The following is a 21,134-nucleotide window of genomic DNA, read 5'->3' on the forward strand; positions in this document are numbered from 1 at the left end:
CTGAGCTCCTTTCACCGTCTTTGGGACTTTCTTTGCTTTGGCTTTGGAGACCGTTGCCTGGCTTTTAGGAACGGTTCTGCACATCAAGATAGCAAATTATGAGCCAGAGAATAAATGGAATTTGCTATGAGATGATTGAAAGTCTGTCTTACGTGTTTGGCTCCTTGCCGATGCTCTCCTGCACAGGAACAAGACAATATTTAGAGGAGACATAATAAGGCAAACAACCGACAGCAGAATGTCCTTCACATGCAAGTTCTTCATGTCCATCATCTTCTTGGCGGCCTCCTCTCGCTCAAAACACACAATGGCCTGCATGTGTCCATACTAACGTCACTAAACGTGGATGATGGTCGACCACCTCAGTGTAGCCCCTTCATCATGCAAGTACCGTACCTCGCCTTTGGCAGGAAGCAACGTAACCGACTTGGTTTTGCCAAAGTTCTCAGCAGCAGACTTCACGTCACCGCTGGAGAGGTTGTTACTATTCGCCTTCAGCGTCACCGTTGTCAGGGGCGATGACTTGCACCCATCCTGATACGAGAAGATGATTGGTCATGACAAAGTGACAACTGAAGAACCACAACATGTCGATGTTGATCCATTCCAAGACTAGACTAGATGAAGTAGACCTATAGTAGACCTTCGTGGAAGATGAACTTGGCGCTTGGGTCGCATCCTTTTTCTTGTCTGCAGACGAGGATGAGGACGGACCAATCGAAGAGAAGGACTTCATCTTCATCAGTTCAGCCAGCAGAGCGGGAGCCAGAGTTTTCACCACTGTTTCCAGATCCGTCTGGTTCGGCAGAGATTGGATCGCTGGATGCACGAGAGAAGAGGAGGCTCTCATGTGTTCCTTTAAAGTCTAGTCCCTTTTTAGTGAGGATCTCACCTGATTTTTCCAACACCTTCTTGGCAAGATGCTCTACACTGCTCGACCTTTCTGAAGCTTTTGCATCATGACTCCTTCTTGGTGAGGAACGACTTTTGGTGGACCTCCTGGAAGATGCATGTCTGTCTCTGCTCATTCCCGGCGATGAGCGCTTTTTGGGGCTCCTTCTCCGCGGGGATGTTCTCCGACGGTTTCCTGCTGATGAGTATCGTCTTTCCCGGCTCCTGGAGCGTGAACGAGAGCTGTCAGAGGAGGATGCACGTGGACGAGAAGGAGACCTGGGGAAAAGACAGCAGCAGAATCATTATCATCATCTCTGGGGACTTTTTAGCAAAAACACACAGAATATGTCCTAAAGGTCTCATGCATCTTCTACACTCAGAAGGTGTGCTGATCTAAACGACGGAGTGGACACTGGATCAGGACCTGCGAGTAAATCGACTCGCAGGACGTCGTGGTCTCTCTGGGCTCCTCCTTTTATTTTTGCTCCTGGAGCGTGAACGACAGCTGTCACGGGACGATGCAGGCGAACGAGTCAGAGACCTGAAGACAAGACAGAAGAAGAATCTCGAGTCTCGGTCCTGAATGTCTCATACTAAAGGTGTGCTGATCCAAATTGGAGTGGTGACTTTGTCTGGATTAACACCTGCGGCTCCTGTGTGGAGAACGCCTTCGTCTCTCTCGACTCCGCCTCTTCTTGCGACTGGCGGGCGACGACGATCTCTCATAGCTTCGGGATCGTGATCGATGGTGGTCAGAGGATGAGGAATAAGACCTGCGGGACGTGTCTTTGTGAGTGCACCATGTCCACAATGTGAACTGGAAGTTCTGGAAGAACTGGAATGTAGAACCTGTGAGCGCGTTTGGAGGTGCAAGGGGACGATGAAAGTCTCCTGGCTTTCTGGGAAGTTGAGGCTGGCTTGCTGCTGAGATGAGCTTGTTGCTGAGGTGAGCTTGTGAAGAACGAAGCGGCAGTAAACGTCACACATTAACTTAAGGAAACGAGGACAAAATCAAAGCGGACTTACTTCTTGCAGGTGTTTGTGAAGCTGTCGAGGTGCTGGCTGGTGTTCTGGTGACTGAGTCCATCCTTGGAGGGAAACGAGAGAAGATGTTTTAGAAGTCCACAACATCATGGCTGAGCACACCCCTTCATAACAGCACGCACTTTGTTATACAGACAAGACGTGTGTGGAATGACTCTTGGTACGGCCACAGCACTGTCAGACATCTTGGCGGCTGTGGGCGGGGTGAACAAAAGGGGTGCTCTACTGGTGGGTGCTCTACTGGTGGGTGCTCCACTCGGGGACGGTCGACTGGAGGTCACAGCAGTCGGAGGCTGACTTGGACATGACACCTTAGCGGTGATGCTATAGACGGGTTGCACCAGTCGACTACAACCATCCTGCGGTTTCTTTGACGCATCTCGTTTACCTAATGAATCTAGTTGATTGTCTGATGTATCTTGGTCCTCGTTTGGTGTATGTGGTCGGTTCTTTGGCATTTGCTGATTTTCTTCAGGCTTTCGGTGAGGCTTTTCCACATTTGTCTGTTCTTGTTCCGACTGAAAGATTCGAGGTTGTTGCGGTTCCTGTGAGTCTTGACTCTTCCTGGGTCCGTTAGCATCATTGTTGTCGTTACAGCAAATGAGCAACAGGCTGGGTCGACTGGAATGCACACGATGGATTGAAGTGATGGCTTTTGGTCCGCAATGACCTTTCAGTTGTTTCAAAGGAATTGTTTTGGATGCTGCTTGTTGGAGACCTGTGTCTTTGCCTGTCAAGGAACAGCTCTGCACTGGGTGGACTGGATCGGGACTTTTGGGAGCCACAACGGTGACCACGGAGCTGAGAGAAGAGCTGGAACTCTTCTGGTCTTCTCGAGAAGAAGCAGCCTGGGAAGCCAAAGTGTTGCTCTCAGCCTTTGTTCCAAAACGCTTCAGATTGTCACTTCCAGCAGGGTTAGAAAACCAGGGTACTGGTTGAGGTAATACTTTGGATTTATCTGTGGTGGCAGCCGTGGTGGCTGTTGGGGCAGCTGGGGTGGCAGATGTGGCGATGGTGGCTGTAGCCATGGCAGCTGTTGCGACTCTTGCATTGACGGCTGTAGCTGTGGCGGCAGTAGCCGTGACGACTGCAGCCATGACAGCAGTTGGGGCAGTTGGGGCAGCTGGGGTGGCAGATGTAGCCATGGCGGCAGTCGCTGTGACGGCTGTAGCCGTGGCGGCAGTAACTGTGGCAGCTGTAGCCGTGGCGGCAGTAGCTGTGACGGCTGTAGGCATGGCGGCACTAGCTGTGACGGCAGTAGCTGTGACGGCAGTAGCTGTGGTGGCAGTAGCCCTGGTGGCTGGAGCCGTGGTGGCAGTAGCTGTGATGGCTGTAGCCGTGGCGGCAGTAGCTGTGACGGCAGTAGCCCTGGTGGCTGTAGCTGTGGTGGCTGTAGCTGTGATGGCTGTAGCCGTGGCGGCACTAGCTGTGATGGCTGTAGCCGTGGCGGCAGTAGCTGTGATGGCTGTAGCCGTGGTGGCAGTAGCTGTGATGGCTGTAGCTGTGGTGGCTGTAGCTGTGACGGCAGTAGCCCTGGTGGCTGTAGCCGTGGCGGCAGTAGCTGTGACGGCTGTAGCCGTGGCGGCAGTAGCTGTGACGGCTGTAGCCGTGGCGGCAGTAGCTGTGACGGCTGTAGCCGTGGCGGCAGTAGCTGTGATGGCTGTAGCCGTGGCGGCAGTAGCTGTGATGGCTGTAGCCGTGGCAGCAGCCTTTGTGGCTTTCTGAATGCGTATTTGGCGGAGGATGAACGGTAAACGAGCAGGCGTGATCTGGTCTTCAGGGTACAACAGCAGAATTTCCATGTCTTCCTTTTCAAGTCCAAAGCGTTGAAGGATGTCGGTGGCCAACTCAGGGCTGTATTTGGGTGGGCTGGACTCAGGTGGAGCTGCAGGTTCATCTGACATACAATCGTCACCATCGCCCAATCCCGGAATGGACTGATAATCTCTTTTAGCTCCAGGCAAGTAACTGAAGAATGAGTCACCTCCATAAGCTGTGGTGGGGTCAAGCGATCTTGAAGAGGTGGTCCGTTCACCCAATGGGAGGAACTCAGTCCCTTGAATGCTTTGATGTGAAAGCTGATGCAAAGGTTTGCTGTGATCCTTCACCTCTCCTTTAACTTGTCTCACGTGCAGGTCCATAGACCTCAGGCTGGCCTCACTGCTAGGGACCGTGCTAGGTTCTGGCCAGCAATGAGGTACTGGTCTCGGGTACATCTCAGAAGTGCCTGACAGATCCCCAAAAGAGCTGTATGCTGATCCAGGTTGATGAAGAGAAGACCCACTTTGGGAGTCTTTCTCTGATGGTGTTTGGTTGGCAAAAGGGTTCCAAAGGGTTTGGGACATGGCTTTGTGACGACGAGAAGGTTGAGGAGACGACCTTAGCAGTAGGTGAACAGGATGTTACAGGTCCAAGGTATGCTGACGTGCTGGAGATAGCAAGCTGTCAAGGTTCCACCTCAGCCTCCAATGACCACAGCATTGTGGAGCAAACTTCTCTAGATGTCCTCTGGCCAGACGTGAGGAGGACAGGAGGACATGCCAAGCTGAAATAAAGATAGTTAAAGATAAAGAAAGCTGCAGAGGACGTCAATGTCATCAAGTTTCCAATGTTTATCCCAGGCTGGCATGGACATATCATTAGAGGGCCTTGGTTTTAAGACAGAAGGACTTGTTTGTGAAGATAAGATACATTCCATTCTCCACATGCAGAAATGTCTCCAAAAACACCGCAGCCACATCTTCTAGTCAGCAATAAATAAGCATAAATGTAACATAGAGGTATGTTTACACTGTGCTTGTTCAAATTACCAGAAAATAAGAACGTTCCCAAGTGATGAGTCTTTAAACATAGCAAGTGAGTAAATGAACGAGTTAATGTAGACACGAGCCGCGAGTTTGTTTGCACGACTCGTTCATGACTCGCACATTCATTGGGCACGCAGTATAAAAATCCACAGACGTGCTTTCACTTTGACTTTCAAAGCTTTGCCAGTTGCACCATGCAGACTTTCACCATAGTCTTACCCTGACCAGGAAGGCTGCAGCAGAGGCTTGCGAGCCAGAAGAAGTACGCGTGAGTGTTCATATTTGCAACAGAAAACTAACGACTAACGGTCGCTTTTAGTTGCAAATGAAGCGCTAGCATAACATGTCAAACTATGTCAGATGTATTTCTATGTCCTTTTAAGAGTATATCTTACTTTCGTGGACTGCTCCGTGCGCAGGGATGGCAGGAAGTCACATGTTCACAAACAACGGAAATCAGGCTTCAACTTTTTTTGTTTAACAAACATAAACTGCACTTTTAAATATTCACCAACGTCTAGGGGGTGGGCAAACTACGGCCCGGGGGCCACATGCGGCCCACTAAGCATTTGAATCCGGCCCGCCAGTTACTTTCAGAGTATTTCAACTTTTAACATGATGTCTTATTCAGTAAAAAAAAAATAAAATTAAATTAAATTTTGTCATTTGAGGGAAATGAGAACATATAGCTGATAGTATGACACTTTTATAAAATAAAATTAGACTAATAATTCAAGGCGGACTGTTACAATTATAAGTGTAAAATTGTGTGTGTGTGTGTGTGTGTGTGTTAAATATATGTTCTGGCCCCCCGCACAATTTTGTTAACTCAACGCGGCCCATGAGTCAAAAAGTTTGCCCACCCCTGGTCACTCTAGAATGAGACAATTATATATGAATTACATATGAATGTGAGTGGGAATGTTTGTTTTTCTATGTGTGCCCTACCCTGCCTATTGTCTCTTTTGAACTATTTTAATAATACTTTCAGGCTGCACGGTACACAAGTGGTTTGAGCGCAGGCCACACAGCTAGGAGACCCAAGTTCGATTCCACCCTCGGCCATCTATGTGTTTCCTCCCACATTCCAAAAACATGCTAGGTTAATTGGCCACTCCAAATTGTCCATAGGTATGAATGTGAGTGTGAATGGTTGTTTGTCTATATGTGCCCTGTGATTGGCTGGCCACCAGTCCAGGGTGGACCCCGCCTCTCGCCCCAAGACAGCTGGGATAGACTCCAGCACCCCTGCGACCCTCGTGAGGATAAGCGGTAGAAAATGAATGAATAATACTTTCAATATGCAAATGTTGAAAATGTCAGGACAAAAAATAAGATAAACATTTGGTCCAGTTCAGCCCACAACTTTCAGATTTGACACCCCTGATCTACAGGGGGCTGTCATAACCATTGATGACCATAATTAGAAATGTCACCTAAAGATCCCAAAGAACTGAGAACATGAGCCTGCTGACTACACGGTTGTCTCCAATGACACTCAATTGGGTTGAATGTATTATTTAATTTGACAATGTACAAATTAACAGTAGTAGTACAAACATGTTTTAGTCAGAAGAGGGCAGCATCACTTTGTAAACCAGTGGTCCAAAAATATCATTAGCTACAGTATTACACTAATTAGCTTCATGGTTAAGCTAAGATGTGGATGTTTTGTTCAGATAGCCTAGCATATATAAACTGGATTGGTTTCATCATCACCTTGGTCACATTGGATTTGTGTCCAACAAGTTACATTGGATATTAATATATAAACATTTTAAAAGTTGATATGTGCTCTTAAGTCATGTTGGTGATGGGCTGGCTAATTTTCAGACACCACCAGTAGATGGTCCTGGCTAAGACGAACACGGCAATGAGGATGAGCAGAACCCAAGTGGCGTAGATCCCTTTGGAGTCCCGTGCAGTCCGCCACGTTCCGACCTGGACACAACAGGAGGTTTCCATTGCATTCATTCACATCACTCGTCATGGCGACACATGAATACTTACCATCAGTCCCGCGGTGGCGGCGGCGACCACAATGAAGACCAGGAGGCACAGCAGGCTTCTCCTCCTAGGGTACCGCCGGCCAACGGAGGAGCTGGAAACACAAAAAAGCAAACGTGGAAGTCACTTCCTGTCTCAGTGCAATGTCGCACATGCGTAGATGCAGACGAGCATCCAGGTGCTTACACTTTCCGGCAGTGTGGACATCTGGACAGAGTCCGATCCGAAAACTCTGTCCACTGGGGAGAGAAACAAGAAGTGAGTGAGACACATGAGAGGTTCTGACAGCAGAAGTGAGAGGTTCTGACAGTCTTGCATCCTACCAGGAACGGACTGGAGCAGTGACCGCAGATGACTCGGATGCCGACAGGCTGATGCTGCGGTTCCGGACTATCCCTGTCCATGTGAACCGGGCCCAGGTTGATGACTCGTTTACTGGCACCAAAATACCATTTATTGATTGATTATTTCATGATCATCAAGATGTGGACTCACCAGTAAGGTCGTGGACACGCAATCCTCTGCGATGTGACCCTGCAGACAAGCAGACAGTTGCACGGACAGCGAACGTACTTCTTCCCGGCGGGGGGGTTCTTGATTGGCTACAGGCCAGAAGAGAAGTCCTTTTAGGCTCACACACCATGAAGCTGTCAACACTTCCTGCTGGACTCACGGTTGCTTCGTTACAGATGCTGCACTTCACCACATGCTGGTGCATCTTGCCTTCCACAGAAATGGCACCCTGACAAACGCGACAGCTGATGAAAGGAGCACTGCTGTTCTCCGGGCTACCCTGAGGAGAGTAGGGGGGCGGGGGCTCATCCAGCACCACCGAGATGCCGTAGGGCGACAAACCTACATGTGGACAATCCAGGAACTGGCTTAATTGGAGTGTGACATCACATATTTCATTTCATATTTCATATTTCATTCTGCACAAAATGTCAATCACCACTTGTCTGAGATCACTAGCACACACACATACACACAAAGGAGCTTTTAAAAGTGCATGTTAGTCTGAAATCTAATTTTAAATCTAAATTTAAATCTAATTCTGATTATATTTTGTAATCAAACAAATCAGTTACACCACACCCAGTTTTGTATGCACGCATGCAGACTAATGTATCATAAAGACTAGCAAAACATTAAGGATCTTTTTTTTTATATCGTCAAATCATTTGATACAGGAAACGGACAGCCTGGGTGTGAACTTTGACCTCCAAGTGGATTTCTAAGCTAACGTTTGCATGAGCCTCTGTAGAATTGTAAAATGTTTAGCATATTAAATGTAACATTTGGAAGTCCAGGCGAGCTTCCGCCGAGAGACGAACCATTTGTCCCGTCGAAGTGCTCGGACAGAAGCGGCGAGCGTTCCCCGGCCGCCATGACTGCCAGCGGGCCTTCAGCGGTTCGGTGGCCCACAGGACGACGCCTCGGGGCGGCGGTGAGGGGAGAGGCTCGTTTCTGGAAGTCTGCGGGCCAAATGTAGCCGAGATTTCAAGCTATCGCCTTCTCATTCACATGAGGCGAAGAAACGGAAGGCGGAAGTGAAAGAACGTAAACACGAGTCACATGACTATGTGATGACCGCCGCCAGCAACCAATGGCAGTGCACGTACAGAGTGGGCGGCCTCTAAGCACCATGGCGATTATCTGATTGGTTCTAAGCAAAGACGGAAGCACAGTTTTCAGTGTATATGTGACGTCATAAACCAACACAGTTGATCTTCAAATACAGTATATATTTTAATACAGTATTAGTAGTAATTAGAAGGAATACTTTTGTTGGCGTCTACCAAAGTAATTAATAACATGCAGAAAACTGGTTAACGTTATTTTCAGCCCTTCTACAAAGCAGCTTCATTGTCCCAATTAGGAAAACAATCGAAATTTTAACTTGGTCGTGTTTCAGGGAAGTCACACATTATGAAAATATTCTGCATTTATTCATTCTAAAGTAATCTTATCCTCATTCAAAGGTTATAAAGCTTCTAATATTATGATTATTATACAATTCTTATGGGGCGGCACAGCGGTCAAGTGGTTAGCGCACAGACCTCACAGCTAGGAGGACAAGGGTTCGATTCCATCTCTGTGTGGAGTTTGCATGTTCTCCCCGTGCATGCGTGGGTTTTCTCCGGGTACTCCGGTTTCCTCCCACATTCCAAAAACATGCTAGGTTAATTAGCCACTCCAAATTGTCCATAGGTATGAATGTGAGTGTGAATGGTTGTTTGTCTATATGTGCCCTGGGATTGGCTGGCCACCAGTCCAGGGTGTACCCCGCCTCTCGCCCGAAGACAGCTGGGATAGGCTCCAGCACCCCCGCGGAAAAAGCGGTAGAAAATGAATGAATGAATGAACAATTCCTATGATCAAGAAGGAAGTTGACGGTGTATTCTCAATAATTAAATCAACTACTTCCGCGTGATTAAAAATAACTGGTCCGTCCGCTACTGCATCCAGTAGACTTTTTCCAAACATTCTAAACATTTTATGTGACATGTGAGTGACGTGGTTCACACATTGTCCGCTCTAACAGGAGGGTGATTAAAAAGTAACTCACTATTTTTACGTACTTTGAATTTATTTCTGAACTACTGTATAATTCTTACAAGATACGGGGAAAAAAGTGTATTGTATTTGTTTAAAATGTGATTAAAAAGACATAACTTCTCGTATTCTCCATAGATTTAAGTCATATCAGTATTACTTTTCAATCAGCGTGTGGTTTGCTTGAGAATGGAACCCGTCTCCTATCTGATCATCATGTCAGATTTCATACCATTCATTTCTCAATGTGATTGAACTGTGCTGTGGTTTTGTGCCATTTATCACAAACATCGTGAAAACCCTCTAAAGTAAGAAGAACTAAGACGTCTTTATGCAACAAGAAAAATGAAAATGATAAATTAAATGCTCACATCATGAAATAATGCATTTGACATGACTGTGCCAACATGGCTCCATTTCAAAAACTAATTCATTTTCTATGCTCCTTGTCCTCACTAGGGTATGCTGGAGCCTATCCCAGGTGACTTGGGCCACCCTGAAGTGGTAGCCAACCATTGGCCTCCTGTTTTTGGAATGTGGGAGAAAGTACCCGGAGAAAACCCACGCACGGGCAGAACATGCAAACTCCACACAGATATCATCTGTGGTGTCTCGCCCACATCTACGCCTGAGAAACACGCACACGGTCCTGCCAGGCCACGCCCATGGTCATTGTTCCATTTGAAGAAGTGCTGTGTTTGCAGGTCGGACTAGACGCACGCAGACACATTATCTTCAAGATGGTGGTAACTTCATGCGTCGTGTGCGTCCACTTGCTAGTCTTCTTGCTGTTGGCCTGCAGTTGTCAGGCATCCAACCTGTTGGGCACGGTGACGACCTTCTACCCCAGCAATACCAGGAATAACACGGTATGTCCAGGTTGCACAGTTACCATGGCAACCGGCAGCCCCCTTAATCCCCAATGAATAATCAATATTTTGAACTCCACAGGTTGTCCTTCGCTACAAAGTGGGCTACCAAACGTGCCAAAGTGACATCAGGTGGACATGTGACATCGATGACTGCATGGAGGAAGGTGCGACTCTGACCAAGGTGGACACGGAGAGCAGCGGAGAATGGTGTCAGACTGAGGTGGTCTCGTCTCTTCACAACAACTCAACTCAACATTTTTCGTTACGGTGAGTGATGATACGATACGGTACTATGTGATGCCATACATCGTACACGCAGTGACCAATCACGCTGCGGTTAAAGGCTGATCAACGTCACCAACAAAGTCCCAGTGATACAGGCTGTGACTCGCGTCAACCTGAGACGCAGGTCGGACACAGGCCAGGCCAACGCTTCGCCCGTGACCACCGTGCTGCCCGTTCTCAGGTAAGACCTCTCAGGAGTGTGGTCACCATGGAAACACAGTTGCCACGTCAACGGCCGTCTACATGTGTCTCCAAGAGTCCCCTCCAACTGCCGGAGGAACCTGACGCTGTTGACTTTTGACCCCGACGGAGACACAGTGAAGTGCAGATATGAAAACATCCCATTTGTTCTCAGTCTGTTCCCGGTGAGGGACCCATTCCCCAAAAAACTATCTCCATAGCAGACCATCAAGCTCCTTCATTGTTCCTGTGCAGTCTTGTCTCATGACCTTCAGTCCCACCGGAACCAGCGAGGAAGTGGAGGGCGTTTACACCATCCAGTTGCTGATGGAAGACTTTCCTCTCCGGAACATCACTGTGACTGGAGACAAAAAAACGGAGGTTCTCACAAGCAAGGACGCCATCAGTCAAATTCCCGTCCAGTTTGTTCTAAAGGGTGAGAACGAGTGCTTCATTTTGAGTGTCGGCTCACCTGCACAAAAACTTGAGTGTTATTCTGTGTGTGGACGTACAGTGGACCCTCCAGTGGAGTCCTGTGAAGAGGGAGTGTTTCTGCCCAGCTTCCTGTTACCTACAGTTGCCAACGGACAGCATTTCTACGTTCTGGTCAACACAACCCTGGCTATTCCCATCCATGCAAAGTCGGCAATGTCCAAGTATGTTTTTCTTTCAAACAAATATTTTGTATTATTTAAAACATTCCTAGTGTAGTAGTACAGATTTATTATGAACGTGACAACAGATGCAACAACTTAGACATCAGTTTTGATTCTTTCCCCTTGTAGCCATTTGTTGTTCGGTAGAATTCATAAGCCAATAAACACAAAAAAAAATATTCAGAAAACAGCGCTAGAATTTGCAACCAAATGTCTGATGTGTATTAATATTAATTATAAAGTATTGCCGCCCTGATGGGCATCCGGAATTTAAAGAGCCCAAGCCAAAAATGAGTATGCGGATCAAAAAGATCTGCTGTTGTGACATCGTAATCAGGAAAAAGCTGAAACAAACAACCAGTATTGCCGCCTGATTGACAGACGTCTCTCGGTTGACCAGTGTCTCGGAGCTTCTGTTCAGCGGGCCGTCCACCATGACGAAGGAGACACTGGAGAACGGAAGCTTTCTGCTGATCTGGAAGCCGTCTGACCGTGACTTGGGACAAAGTCATCCAGTCTGTTTTGTTGTTCAAGCCATCGTCCTCAAAAGTAAACTCCAGTCTGAACTGCGTTGTATAGTTGTGGTGGTCAAGCACAGTGAGTGGAGCGTGTTCCTGTCTGTGGTCTACAGATGTTTATAATGCCCAACAAACATCTTGTCACGCTGTCTCACTTGTCTCTTACAGGTCCTGAACCGCCAGCAAATAACAGTATGACATCACAGCTTCTCATAAATACATCTTAGCATGCCGGTTGTCTTTTTTAAACTTCTTGTCTTTTAGTTGTGGTTGCCATGACTGCCAAGATCTCCTCCTCGGTGCCGCTGTTTCGAGAAGAAATTCAAGAAGTCGGCTTACCGCAGGTCCACCATCTTGGAACACATGTCAGGTAGGCGTAATTCAGGACACAATTTGACCGCCACTTTTGTCTTGTTGCAGCTGAAGAACGAGCTGATGGAGCGAGGGCTGCCGTCTGACATCACACTGAGAATGGTCAACTTCAGCAAAGTAGACCACAGCGACACATAATGTCCCCCATAATGACTTTCTTCAGGCTTCCGATTGGCGAGAAGGTCTCGATCGTTACTGATTGTGTTGTCACCATTGGGCTTCACCCCCTCGTGACAGCTCTTAGTTTTCCTTTTTTCCTGAGTTCCTAGTTGCCCTTATTTTGTATTTACTTCCTGTGTGGCTCTGTTCCGTTTTCAGTTGCGTTCAATGATCTCCTGCACCTGTTTCCTATTGTGTTGCCTATTTAGTTCAGGTGCGTTGCTCCCTTCTTTGTCGGGTCATTGCCGTGTTTGAGTTGGTCATGCTAGTGCGTCGTTCTGCTGCATAGCATCCAATAAATACATTTTTACCTGCAAGTGGGGCGTCATCTCTGCATCATGGGGTCGAACCGTAAAGTTCTCAAGCTGGAACGTGACATGTGTTGTATTGGGAAGGAACCAGCACCATTTGGGAAAAATACATTTAGTCTAATATTGACAAGTCATCCAAAAGATTTGATTTTCCTTTTTATAAAATGTGACTGATTTATATTGTTAATGGCTGAAACTGATTTTTATTTTTGGTAATGGTTATGATTTTATTTCATTTGAACATGCATCAGATTCCAATTGAGTGCATCCCATAATCAGTTCCCAGTTCCACATGTCCAAAAGGAGTAGGAAGAAGCAAAGCTTATTAAATCCTACCCCTTCATCTGGTACTTTTACAATCACTAACTGTTACATTTGTTCACTTCCTGCTTTCCTAATATTGTTTGTTTTTTTTTGTCACATATCGAAGTACGAGGTAATATGATTTTTAGTGTGTTCCAGTGTGTTGATGTGTTTAAGTCTACGTTGGTCTCCATTTGGACTTCTGTGTACCCGTGAGGATGTATGTTACTGCAGTTGGAATAAGGAAAATAAAAAATAATCAGTGTTGTTTCATTAATGTCTGAACCTGTGGCTTGGCACACAATCACACACACACACACACACACCTACACACAGACACACACACAGAAGGAGGTTAATTGCAAGATCACAATGTGGTCATGCCAGGCCACTCCCTGTATGATTGCACAGTTAAATTCCAGGAAGCGTTGAGCTTGCAGAAGACAACCAGCGTGTCGGACCAGAGGCACGTAAAAAACTGCTTGTTGTTCTAAGATCTCCGATTGCGGTTCTCAGATCCGCGATTACAGATTCTCAGATTAGTGAATAAGTTTCCACGTGTCATGTGGGTCCACCTGCTCATCTTGTTGCTTCCGGCCTGCAGCTGTCAGGTGCCCAACTTTTTGAGCACGGTGACGACCTTCTACCCGAGCAGAACCTCCAATGACACGGTATGTACATACACTCGATGAGGCTGCAGTCTACGGAAAAACCTGAGGTTTTTATTTCATCACTGTGATTCTTCTTGGTCGCTTTCTGAGTATTCTTCATGTCGGGTAACTCACCGCTATTGGCCAAAAGATTCCAAATAGGAGGAAGTTGGTTCAGGCAGGACGGCGTCACGGTTTCCAAATGAATACTGCATTCCGTGATGCTCCTTGTCTCCACAGTTGGTTCTTCGCTATAATGTGGCCTTCAATGTGTGCAACAACGTCAGCGTTCTCGACTGTCCCGTTGCCAACTGCTTGCTGACGGTGGCGTCAGCGGCCACAGTGCATGAGGGGAATGGAACGTGGTGTCAGAATGAGGTGGTCGTGCTGGTGAACACCACTTCCTCCAAAAGATTTGAGCTCAGGTGGGTGCTGATACGACCTGTGACCCCATCCTATTGAACAGTGACCAATCATGCTGTGACTAAAGGCTGACGGGACACCAGTGGATCAACGTCATCAATGGCGTCAGAGACGTGCTGGCCGTGACCCATGTTGACCTGAGAAAGAGGTCCGACATCAACAGAACCAATGCTTCCCCTGTGACCACCATACTGCCCGTTCTCCGGTAAGACCTCTCTAGGTTGTGGTCACCATGGAAACTAGTTTCCACGTCAACGGGTATCTACATGTGTCTCCAAGAGTCCCCTCCAACTGTCCGAGGAACCTGACGCTGTTGACTTTTGACCCGAATGGAGACCAAGTGAGGTGCAGATATGAAATCGCCACGTCTGTTCTCAGCCTCTCGCCGGTGTGTGACACCCCCAAAGACAATCCCCCGTGCCGGTCCACATGCCGTTTAGACCTCATTCTGTCCCTGTGCAGTCCTGTCAGATGACCTTCAGTGCCAGCAACAGCAACCAAGTCGAGGGTGCATACGCCATCCAGCTGCTGATGGAGGACTTTTCCCGCAAAAACATCACTGTGACTGACGGCGCTGGGTTTGAAATTCTCACAAACCAGGACGCCATCAGTCAAATTCCCGTCCAGTTTGTCCTGAGGGGTGAGAAAGTGTGCTTCATTTTGATTGTCGTCTCACCCGCCTAAAAACGTTTAAGCTATTATTCTGTGTGTGGACGTACAGTGGACCCTCCAGTGGAGTCCTGTGATGATGGAGAGTTTGTGCCCACCTTCCTGGTACCTACAGTCGCCAATGGACATTATTTCTATGCCACAGTCAACACGACCCTGAATATTCCCATCTTTGGAACGTCATCAAGGTCCAAGTAAGTTTTTTTTTATGAATATAACAACAGTACGGGGGTCTAGTGGTTAGCATGTAGGAGATCGATTCTCTGCTGGGACATCTCTGTGTTTGCATGTTCTCCCTGTGCTCCCATATTCCAAAAACATGCATGTTAGTTTAATTGGCAACTCCAAATTGTCCATAGGTATGAATGTGAGTGTGAATGGTTGTTTGTCTATATCTGCCCTGGGATTGGCGGCCACCAGTCCAGGGTGAACACTGCCTCTACCCCAAAGACAGCTGGGATAGGCTCCAGCACCCCCGCGACCCTCGTGACAATAAATGGATGGATGCACAACAACAGTGCAGGACAACAGCAGCTAGCACGTAGATATTGGCAACATAGATAGCCAAAATTCCAGAGTTTTAATCATTTTTTTACCCGTTACAACAACAACATTCAACCAACAGAAGTGCAGAGTGCATCTGAAATCATTTCAATACGGAACTATGTAGGTCTTTTTGAGTGGATCTGCTCAACCTTCCATAGTAGTTCCATAGCTTGGCTTCGGAGCTGCCACATGGAGGCAGAAGATTGGCTCCGGAGCTGCGGGTTGCCGACCATCTGAGGTCATGTCACATTGGCCACTTGTTGCTAGGGAAAGCTTGTGGAGCACAATCACGTGATGCTATAATGTTATGGTATTTCCAAGTGATGTGGACACTGCTTTATTTCCCCCTTGAGGGAATAGTCTAGTTTAGCAAGTGACTGCTCTGTATTGAATATAAAATCTTTAAAAATCACACACACGGTCATCTGGTGCCCCTGCTCTTAATGCAGATTGGCCACTGGATTGATGATGCCAATCCGTCTAATGATGTCTAATGATACTTCGTCTGTCAGTGTTTCTGAGCTTCTGTTCACCGGGCCGTCCAACATGACCAAGACGACGATTGGCAATGGAAGCTTCGTGTTGTCCTGGACGCCGTCTGACAGAGACATAGGCCAAAGTCATCCCGTCTGCTTCGTCATCGAAGCCACTGGTGTTTCACAGCGGTACGTATTTCTGGTGATGACTGAGTCATTCATTTGTCCAATGTTTACACTCCAATGTCGTCTTCCTCAGTAAACTCCACTCAGAACTGCGCTGTGTGTTTGTGGTGGTTGAACAAGGTGAGTGGAGCCTCTAGCTGTGTCATCTATTGATGATAAACTACCAACAGTAGGACGTCACAACTTTGGCATCTGCTTTTGTTTCTAGTTGTGGCTGTGCTGAAAGCCGGGCTCACGTCCCTGTCCCCTCTGTCCAAGGAATACCTCCAGGAGGTCTTCTTACCGCAGGTCCACTATCTTACAATGGCGTCCACACATCAGGTAGAACTTCATTTGAGACACAACTTGACCGGCACTTTTGTCTGGCTGCAGCTCAAGATGGAGATTGTGGAGCGAGGGCTGCCCTTTGATATTACACTGAGAGTGGTCAACATCAAGCAGCTTCCTGTCTGACATTAACATGGGTTCTGACAATAAAAATGTCATTGAGTCTTCCGGAAATGACTTTTCAGGTTTCTGCTTACCTAGAACGGCCAAATGATCTTTTGTCTGAAACTGTTCTGATGACATTTGAAGCATAGTTGGACTCAAAAGATTAATCTGCCAGTAGGAGGAGATCTTCGTGTTTGACATTTTGCATATTGTTGTGGAAATGGGTCAAAATGAAACTGAAAGTGATGAAATGCTAAGCACTGATGAGGAAGTTGTTGACAACAGTGACCCAGCAGTGAAAAGTTTCAAGACACAAAACAACCTTTGTCCATTTTGTTCTTAAAATAAACTCCATTAGGTGTAGTCAGAGTTCCCTATTGGGGTCATTCACGTCAGGCATGGCCTCCTCCTGGACTTCCACCCTCCCAGTTGTCTGACCAACACTCCCCTCATGTTGGACTCCTGTTCTTCTAGTGATGGGATACTTGCTTTAGTACACTTGAACAAGTATACCGTGTACTTACTTCGGCAGTGTAGTACTGTCCTAAATCCAAGCTGTGATTGAGTAGTTGGCTGTCAGTCATGACGTCGAAGGGTCGTCCTCTCCTCCAGCAGCCAATGAGCTGCCACCCTGCTTGCGTAGATGACGTACGACCACGACAGGACCACAACAGCCAAGAACACCTGATAGACACACGACGTTAAAACAGTTTCAATATTTATCTTCTGTGCTTGTTTATGATATTAATAACTTTCTTATACTATTAAACATTCACCGAGTAACCCGCCGGAACATTTCCATTCGTCGAGAATGAACAGTGCTTATTTTATCTTTCTATCGAGTCTAGTGTATGCTAGCTAGCATAGCTTTACATTTTAAACCACAACTAAATGAAATGAGCTTCAATTTACCGCCGAGTAAATCCTGTCCAAAGTTCGTCTGCTGACTGTCTCCATCTTGTTAATTTTGGGCTCACTAAAAAATAGGCCTCACGAAAAGACTTGGAAAAACTAACACAACCTAAATCATTATTGTATCGCCATTCTGTGACGTCACGTCTGCTTCTCGGGTGTCTTGTTAGTGAGTGTTATGTTGCCACAGCGCCACTCTGTGTTCGGGTCGAGAATTGCATGGCGCTGTCAACTGCTAGTGATACTCTGATATTGTAAAATCAGGACAAGAGGTCAGGCAATGAGATACTCGAATGACATTGGAAGTTTACTCAAAGATGCTTTAGAATATGTTTAAAGCACACCTCCTATGTAGACTATGGATAGAAATTTGTTATATCTTCCAAAGACAGAGGCGGCCAAGGCATAGGCTTAGGGCCTGGTGACCAGTAGGGGGCCCCCAAGAGCAATTAACGTAAAAGAGAAAAAAAATATTAATTATTTTTTCCGCGTGTGAGGGCTCCAAAATCAAATTTGGCTTAGGGCTCCATGGAGACATTTTATGTCAAAGACATAAATACATACATACGTTGAATTAAAAAAATTTAAAAAAGGAAGTAACCATCAAGTTCATGGCCACCCCGCTGAGTCCACTGAAAGACTAGCTCAGAACTTCAAAAAGAGTCTATCCAAGAATAGAACTGTTGGTGGAATGATGTTGCAACACTGTGTTGGATTTGAATTTGCATTTCTTTTTTGGTTACCGACACATGGAACACACTTCTATATACCAGGAAAACAGTTGATTTTTCAAAAGAGTTGATTTTGAAAATACAGATCCGTGCTAGGTTATGTTTGGTTAAACCACAAACTGTCAGTACTGATGATAAAAGCACACTTTCAATTTGGGATTACTTACCAGAAAACTGTTAAAACACAACAATCTTGCATGATGAAAAAGCACGGGGGCGAATGTGGCGTGTCGCCATTGTTTCATCGACCCTGTTTCTACGCGTGCGTGAACACGTGCTTGAGAACGAAGGTCAAGTCCAAAGGTTGTCCAGGGACTCATGCGTGTTTGTCATAGTCTAATCAATGTGTATGCATGTGTGTGTGTGAGTGAGTGGGGTCCCCCACTGTGCGCCTGGGAGTATGTGAACGTGCGCAGTGGTCGATATGGTCACGCTTCGAAGGACGCCACTGCTTCCCTGCCTTCTGCTGTCGGCCATCTTGGTGCTGCTGGTGTTGGTTGTGTGGCTCCGTAAGTCTCCCTAACGGGTTGTCCATGTTGGCTCTGGCGTCCCGTGCCCGGCAGGGCCGCTAACGTCTTTGCATGCTCTGCAGCCCAGGGCGATGTGTCAGACTGTGACCCCGCCCACTTTCCATGTGGGACAACGTACAGAAAAAAGGTAAAGCCTCCATGGAAGAGGAACTAAGTTGGTACATTGTCAAGTCTTTTTCTCTCTCAGCCTCCACTGGTCGCCAAGGAGGGGTTGGAATTTGGCCGAGACTCACCCCTCATCAAGGAGTGCCCTGGCCAATCATTTCAGGCGTGGCGTCTCCTGCACTTCCTGAAGTCCAGTGTGAGCATTGGCGATGACGTCCTGCTGGAGCCGTACCTGCAGAGTTGGGATCAGCTGATCATGTACACTCCAATTACGTGAGTGGCAGCGGCGGTGCGCTTCACTGACTTCTCTTCTCTTGACAGCTTCATGGAGTCTCTGGGCCCCGTGGTTAGCTTCTTCTCGCAGAAGGTCAGTGACAAAGTGGCGCTGATCCGTCGGTTGGCTCGCCAACACCAGGAACGCGGTTCGGAGGGCGGGGTGAGACGGGTGGTGGGTGCTCAGCGTCATCATCATCGATGGCATCCATGATCATGAAGAGCTTCCTGTGGTACGTCAGCAGGCATACCACTCGCTGAGTTCCATGGTGGAGGCGGAGCAAAAACACGGGGTGGTCCACTTTTCCCGCCGCACGGACTCAGGCTGCAGGACGCTGCTGCGTTTGCATCGGTCGTTGCTGTGGCTTGCCCTGACACTGAATGGACTGACACACATGCCCGACAAGCAAGGGCGCCTCAAGACACCCGGCGAGCTCAGCAGGTGCGCGGCCACGGCCTCCATATTGTTTGGCTCCATGGCGACTGATGATGTCATCCTGGTGTTCCCTCAGGGAGGCCTACCGGGTGGCGCTGGCCCCCCACCACTCATGGGTGCTGCGACAGGCCGCCGAGCTCGTCTTCCTCGCCCTCCCAGACAGGAACCACTTCCTGCGGCTGGTGTGTGTGCAGAGCCAGCAGGAGGCGGAGCCTGTTCTGCGTACCCTCATCCACGCTTTACAACTGGTCCATGGTAGAACTCAGCTGATACTGGAACAGAACGGAATGCTGGATCTGCCCTGAAAGCAACCAAGTCACATGACCCAAAAACCACAACTCTATTGAATCTGGTGGTTCTCCACCATCCATGTGTTCCATAAGAGTCTGTGGAGGACAACAACTTATTGCACTCAATGAATAAATGTGTTTGGTCAATGTATTAGCATTATCATTCATTCATTTTCTACCGCTTGCGGGGGGTGCTGGAGCCTATCCCAGGCGGCAGTACACCCTGGACTGGTGGCCAGCCAATCCCAGGGCACATATAGACAAACAACCATTCACACTCACATTCATACCTATGGACAATTTGGAGTGGCCAATTAACCTAGCATGTTTTTGGAATGTGGGAGGAAACCGGAGTACCCGGAGAAAACCCACGCATGCACGGGAAGAACATGCAAACTCCACACAGAGATCGCCGAGGGTGGAACTGAACCCTGGTCTCCTAGCTGTGAGGTCTGCGTGCTAACCACTCGACCGCCATGCCGCCGTATTAGCATTATCATTGTTATTTATTTTTACTACAGTCCATCCATGCTATTTGCAGGGGGGTACCATTCAAAACATGCCACAAATGGCCAAAAAAAACATGAATAATGGGCACACCAATAAAGTTTTTCAACTCTAAACCAGGGGTCGATAATCAAAAGAGCCATTTGGACCCGTTTCCACCAAATTAAAATAAAAATCGATTATTTCAGTTCCACTATCATTCCCTTTATTCGCCATTGTTCATTGGTGACAAACAAAGCTAACAAGCTAAATGCTATAGTTGACCAGCATCATAGTTGAGTTCTCATGGGAAAACAATGATCCAGAACTGCATGGCATGGACTCATCATTTACAAGTGAAAAAAGAACAAGAAATACATGTTTATTAAATAAATCATCCGTCCATCCATCTCCTCACTCGGGTCAAGGGGGAGGGGGGGGTTATTCTGCAGCCTATCCCAGAACTGGACTGAATCGTAACAAGTCAGTCGTTATTATTATTATTGTTATAACAAATAGATTATATTCTGTTCAGTGATTGGCCAGCTGTAGCCTATGGCAGCTGACTTTCTACACCAGGGGTGGGCAAACTTTTTGACTCGCGGGCCGTATTGATATGACAAAATTTACGGGGGGGGGCAGACTATATATTTTACATGTAACAGTCCACCTGGTATTATTGTATCTGTAAAATTGTCATGCAATCTGCTATTATTATTTATTATTTTATATTTATATTTAAATATTTTAAAAATAATAAAATATTATAATAATTACAATAAAATTAAAATAATAATTATTATATTATTATTATGTAAAATATGCAAATATAACAATAATATTATATATAATTAATATAATAATTAGCATTAATATAATAATTATAATAATCACAATAGTTGTAATAATAATTATAATAATCTAATAATATTAATTATTATTATTATTATTATTATGTGCTTGTGTCCCTTTTTTCAGGAGCACTTTGTAAACAACAGACCATGTCAAAAAACGAAATTGATAAA

At 46.8% G+C, this 21,134-nt stretch overlaps 4 protein-coding genes and 1 long non-coding RNA gene across 7 annotated transcripts; 2 read left to right on the forward strand and 3 right to left on the reverse strand.

Annotated features, from left to right (window-relative positions):
* znf638 (zinc finger protein 638) lies at positions 1-5,189 on the reverse strand. 2 transcript variants are annotated; one of them, XR_009128984.1, is made up of 11 exons: positions 5,141-5,189; positions 2,061-4,483; positions 1,921-1,982; positions 1,744-1,845; positions 1,539-1,667; positions 1,319-1,435; positions 893-1,170; positions 644-819; positions 250-534; positions 153-178; positions 1-76 (listed from the first exon to the last, which is right to left on the reverse strand). XR_009128984.1 is itself a non-coding variant. In XM_058066418.1 (9 exons), the coding sequence occupies exons 2-9, from the start codon at positions 4,281-4,283 to the stop codon at positions 337-339; spliced, it is 3,285 nt and encodes a 1,094-aa protein (XP_057922401.1). In that variant the 5' UTR covers positions 4,284-4,483; positions 5,141-5,189; the 3' UTR covers positions 159-336. The 2 variants fall into 2 exon arrangements, 1 of the variants encoding a protein (XP_057922401.1); XM_058066418.1 differs by lacking the exon at positions 1-76 and having other exon boundaries at positions 159-534.
* Positions 5,190-6,252: 1,063 nt separating this feature from the next.
* Positions 6,253-8,329, reverse strand: LOC131125166 (type I phosphatidylinositol 4,5-bisphosphate 4-phosphatase-B-like). The gene is made up of 7 exons (XM_058066420.1): positions 8,087-8,329; positions 7,426-7,607; positions 7,248-7,354; positions 7,076-7,187; positions 6,939-6,991; positions 6,756-6,846; positions 6,253-6,686 (listed from the first exon to the last, which is right to left on the reverse strand). The coding sequence occupies exons 1-7, from the start codon at positions 8,139-8,141 to the stop codon at positions 6,543-6,545; spliced, it is 744 nt and encodes a 247-aa protein (XP_057922403.1). The 5' UTR covers positions 8,142-8,329; the 3' UTR covers positions 6,253-6,542.
* Positions 8,330-8,527: 198 nt separating this feature from the next.
* On the reverse strand, positions 8,528-17,442 carry LOC131125167 (uncharacterized). Its single transcript, XR_009128985.1, has 3 exons — positions 17,259-17,442; positions 16,871-17,030; positions 8,528-14,670 (listed from the first exon to the last, which is right to left on the reverse strand). It is a non-coding gene; the product is annotated as an uncharacterized LOC131125167 (long non-coding RNA).
* Positions 13,407-16,774, forward strand: LOC131125165 (uncharacterized). Its single transcript, XM_058066419.1, has 10 exons — positions 13,407-13,635; positions 13,855-14,039; positions 14,105-14,242; positions 14,317-14,425; positions 14,500-14,677; positions 14,759-14,900; positions 15,765-15,917; positions 15,988-16,034; positions 16,123-16,202; positions 16,287-16,774. Exons 1-10 carry the CDS (start codon positions 13,528-13,530, stop codon positions 16,365-16,367), a joined length of 1,221 nt encoding a protein of 406 aa, XP_057922402.1. The 5' UTR covers positions 13,407-13,527; the 3' UTR covers positions 16,368-16,774.
* Positions 17,443-18,315: 873 nt separating the features above from the next.
* gltpd2a (glycolipid transfer protein domain containing 2a) lies at positions 18,316-19,761 on the forward strand. 2 transcript variants are annotated; one of them, XM_058068198.1, is made up of 6 exons: positions 18,316-18,498; positions 18,582-18,646; positions 18,707-18,882; positions 18,946-19,060; positions 19,140-19,339; positions 19,410-19,761. In XM_058068198.1, the coding sequence occupies exons 1-6, from the start codon at positions 18,414-18,416 to the stop codon at positions 19,636-19,638; spliced, it is 870 nt and encodes a 289-aa protein (XP_057924181.1). In that variant the 5' UTR covers positions 18,316-18,413; the 3' UTR covers positions 19,639-19,761. The 2 variants fall into 2 exon arrangements, with proteins under 2 accessions (XP_057924181.1, XP_057924182.1); XM_058068199.1 differs by having other exon boundaries at positions 18,317-18,498; positions 19,143-19,339.
* Positions 19,762-21,134: the final 1,373 nt, after the last annotated feature.

This window comes from Doryrhamphus excisus, chromosome 3, assembly GCF_030265055.1.
Source record: "Doryrhamphus excisus isolate RoL2022-K1 chromosome 3, RoL_Dexc_1.0, whole genome shotgun sequence".
In the NCBI taxonomy this organism is placed as follows: domain Eukaryota; kingdom Metazoa; phylum Chordata; class Actinopteri; order Syngnathiformes; family Syngnathidae; genus Doryrhamphus; species Doryrhamphus excisus.

Coding starts and splice junctions, on each gene's coding strand:
- znf638 (XM_058066418.1), bottom strand. CDS start 4,283: ATGTCCCAAACCCTTTGGAACCCTTTTGCCAACCAAACACCATCAGAG. Junction 1,846..1,920: donor TTCACAAACACCTGCAAGAA/GTAAGTCCGCTT, acceptor GTTCTTCACAAG/CTCACCTCAGCAACAAGCTC. Junction 820..892: donor GAAGGTGTTGGAAAAATCAG/GTGAGATCCTCA, acceptor TCGTGCATCCAG/CGATCCAATCTCTGCCGAAC.
- LOC131125166 (XM_058066420.1), bottom strand. CDS start 8,141: ATGGCGGCCGGGGAACGCTCGCCGCTTCTGTCCGAGCACTTCGACGGG. Junction 6,992..7,075: donor ACTGCTCCAGTCCGTTCCTG/GTAGGATGCAAG, acceptor TTCTCTCCCCAG/TGGACAGAGTTTTCGGATCG. Junction 6,687..6,755: donor CCGCCACCGCGGGACTGATG/GTAAGTATTCAT, acceptor TGTTGTGTCCAG/GTCGGAACGTGGCGGACTGC.
- LOC131125165 (XM_058066419.1), top strand. CDS start 13,528: ATGTGGGTCCACCTGCTCATCTTGTTGCTTCCGGCCTGCAGCTGTCAG. Junction 13,636..13,854: donor GCAGAACCTCCAATGACACG/GTATGTACATAC, acceptor TTGTCTCCACAG/TTGGTTCTTCGCTATAATGT. Junction 16,035..16,122: donor GTTTGTGGTGGTTGAACAAG/GTGAGTGGAGCC, acceptor TTTTGTTTCTAG/TTGTGGCTGTGCTGAAAGCC.
- gltpd2a (XM_058068198.1), top strand. CDS start 18,414: ATGGTCACGCTTCGAAGGACGCCACTGCTTCCCTGCCTTCTGCTGTCG. Junction 18,499..18,581: donor GGTGTTGGTTGTGTGGCTCC/GTAAGTCTCCCT, acceptor CATGCTCTGCAG/CCCAGGGCGATGTGTCAGAC. Junction 19,340..19,409: donor ACACCCGGCGAGCTCAGCAG/GTGCGCGGCCAC, acceptor GTGTTCCCTCAG/GGAGGCCTACCGGGTGGCGC.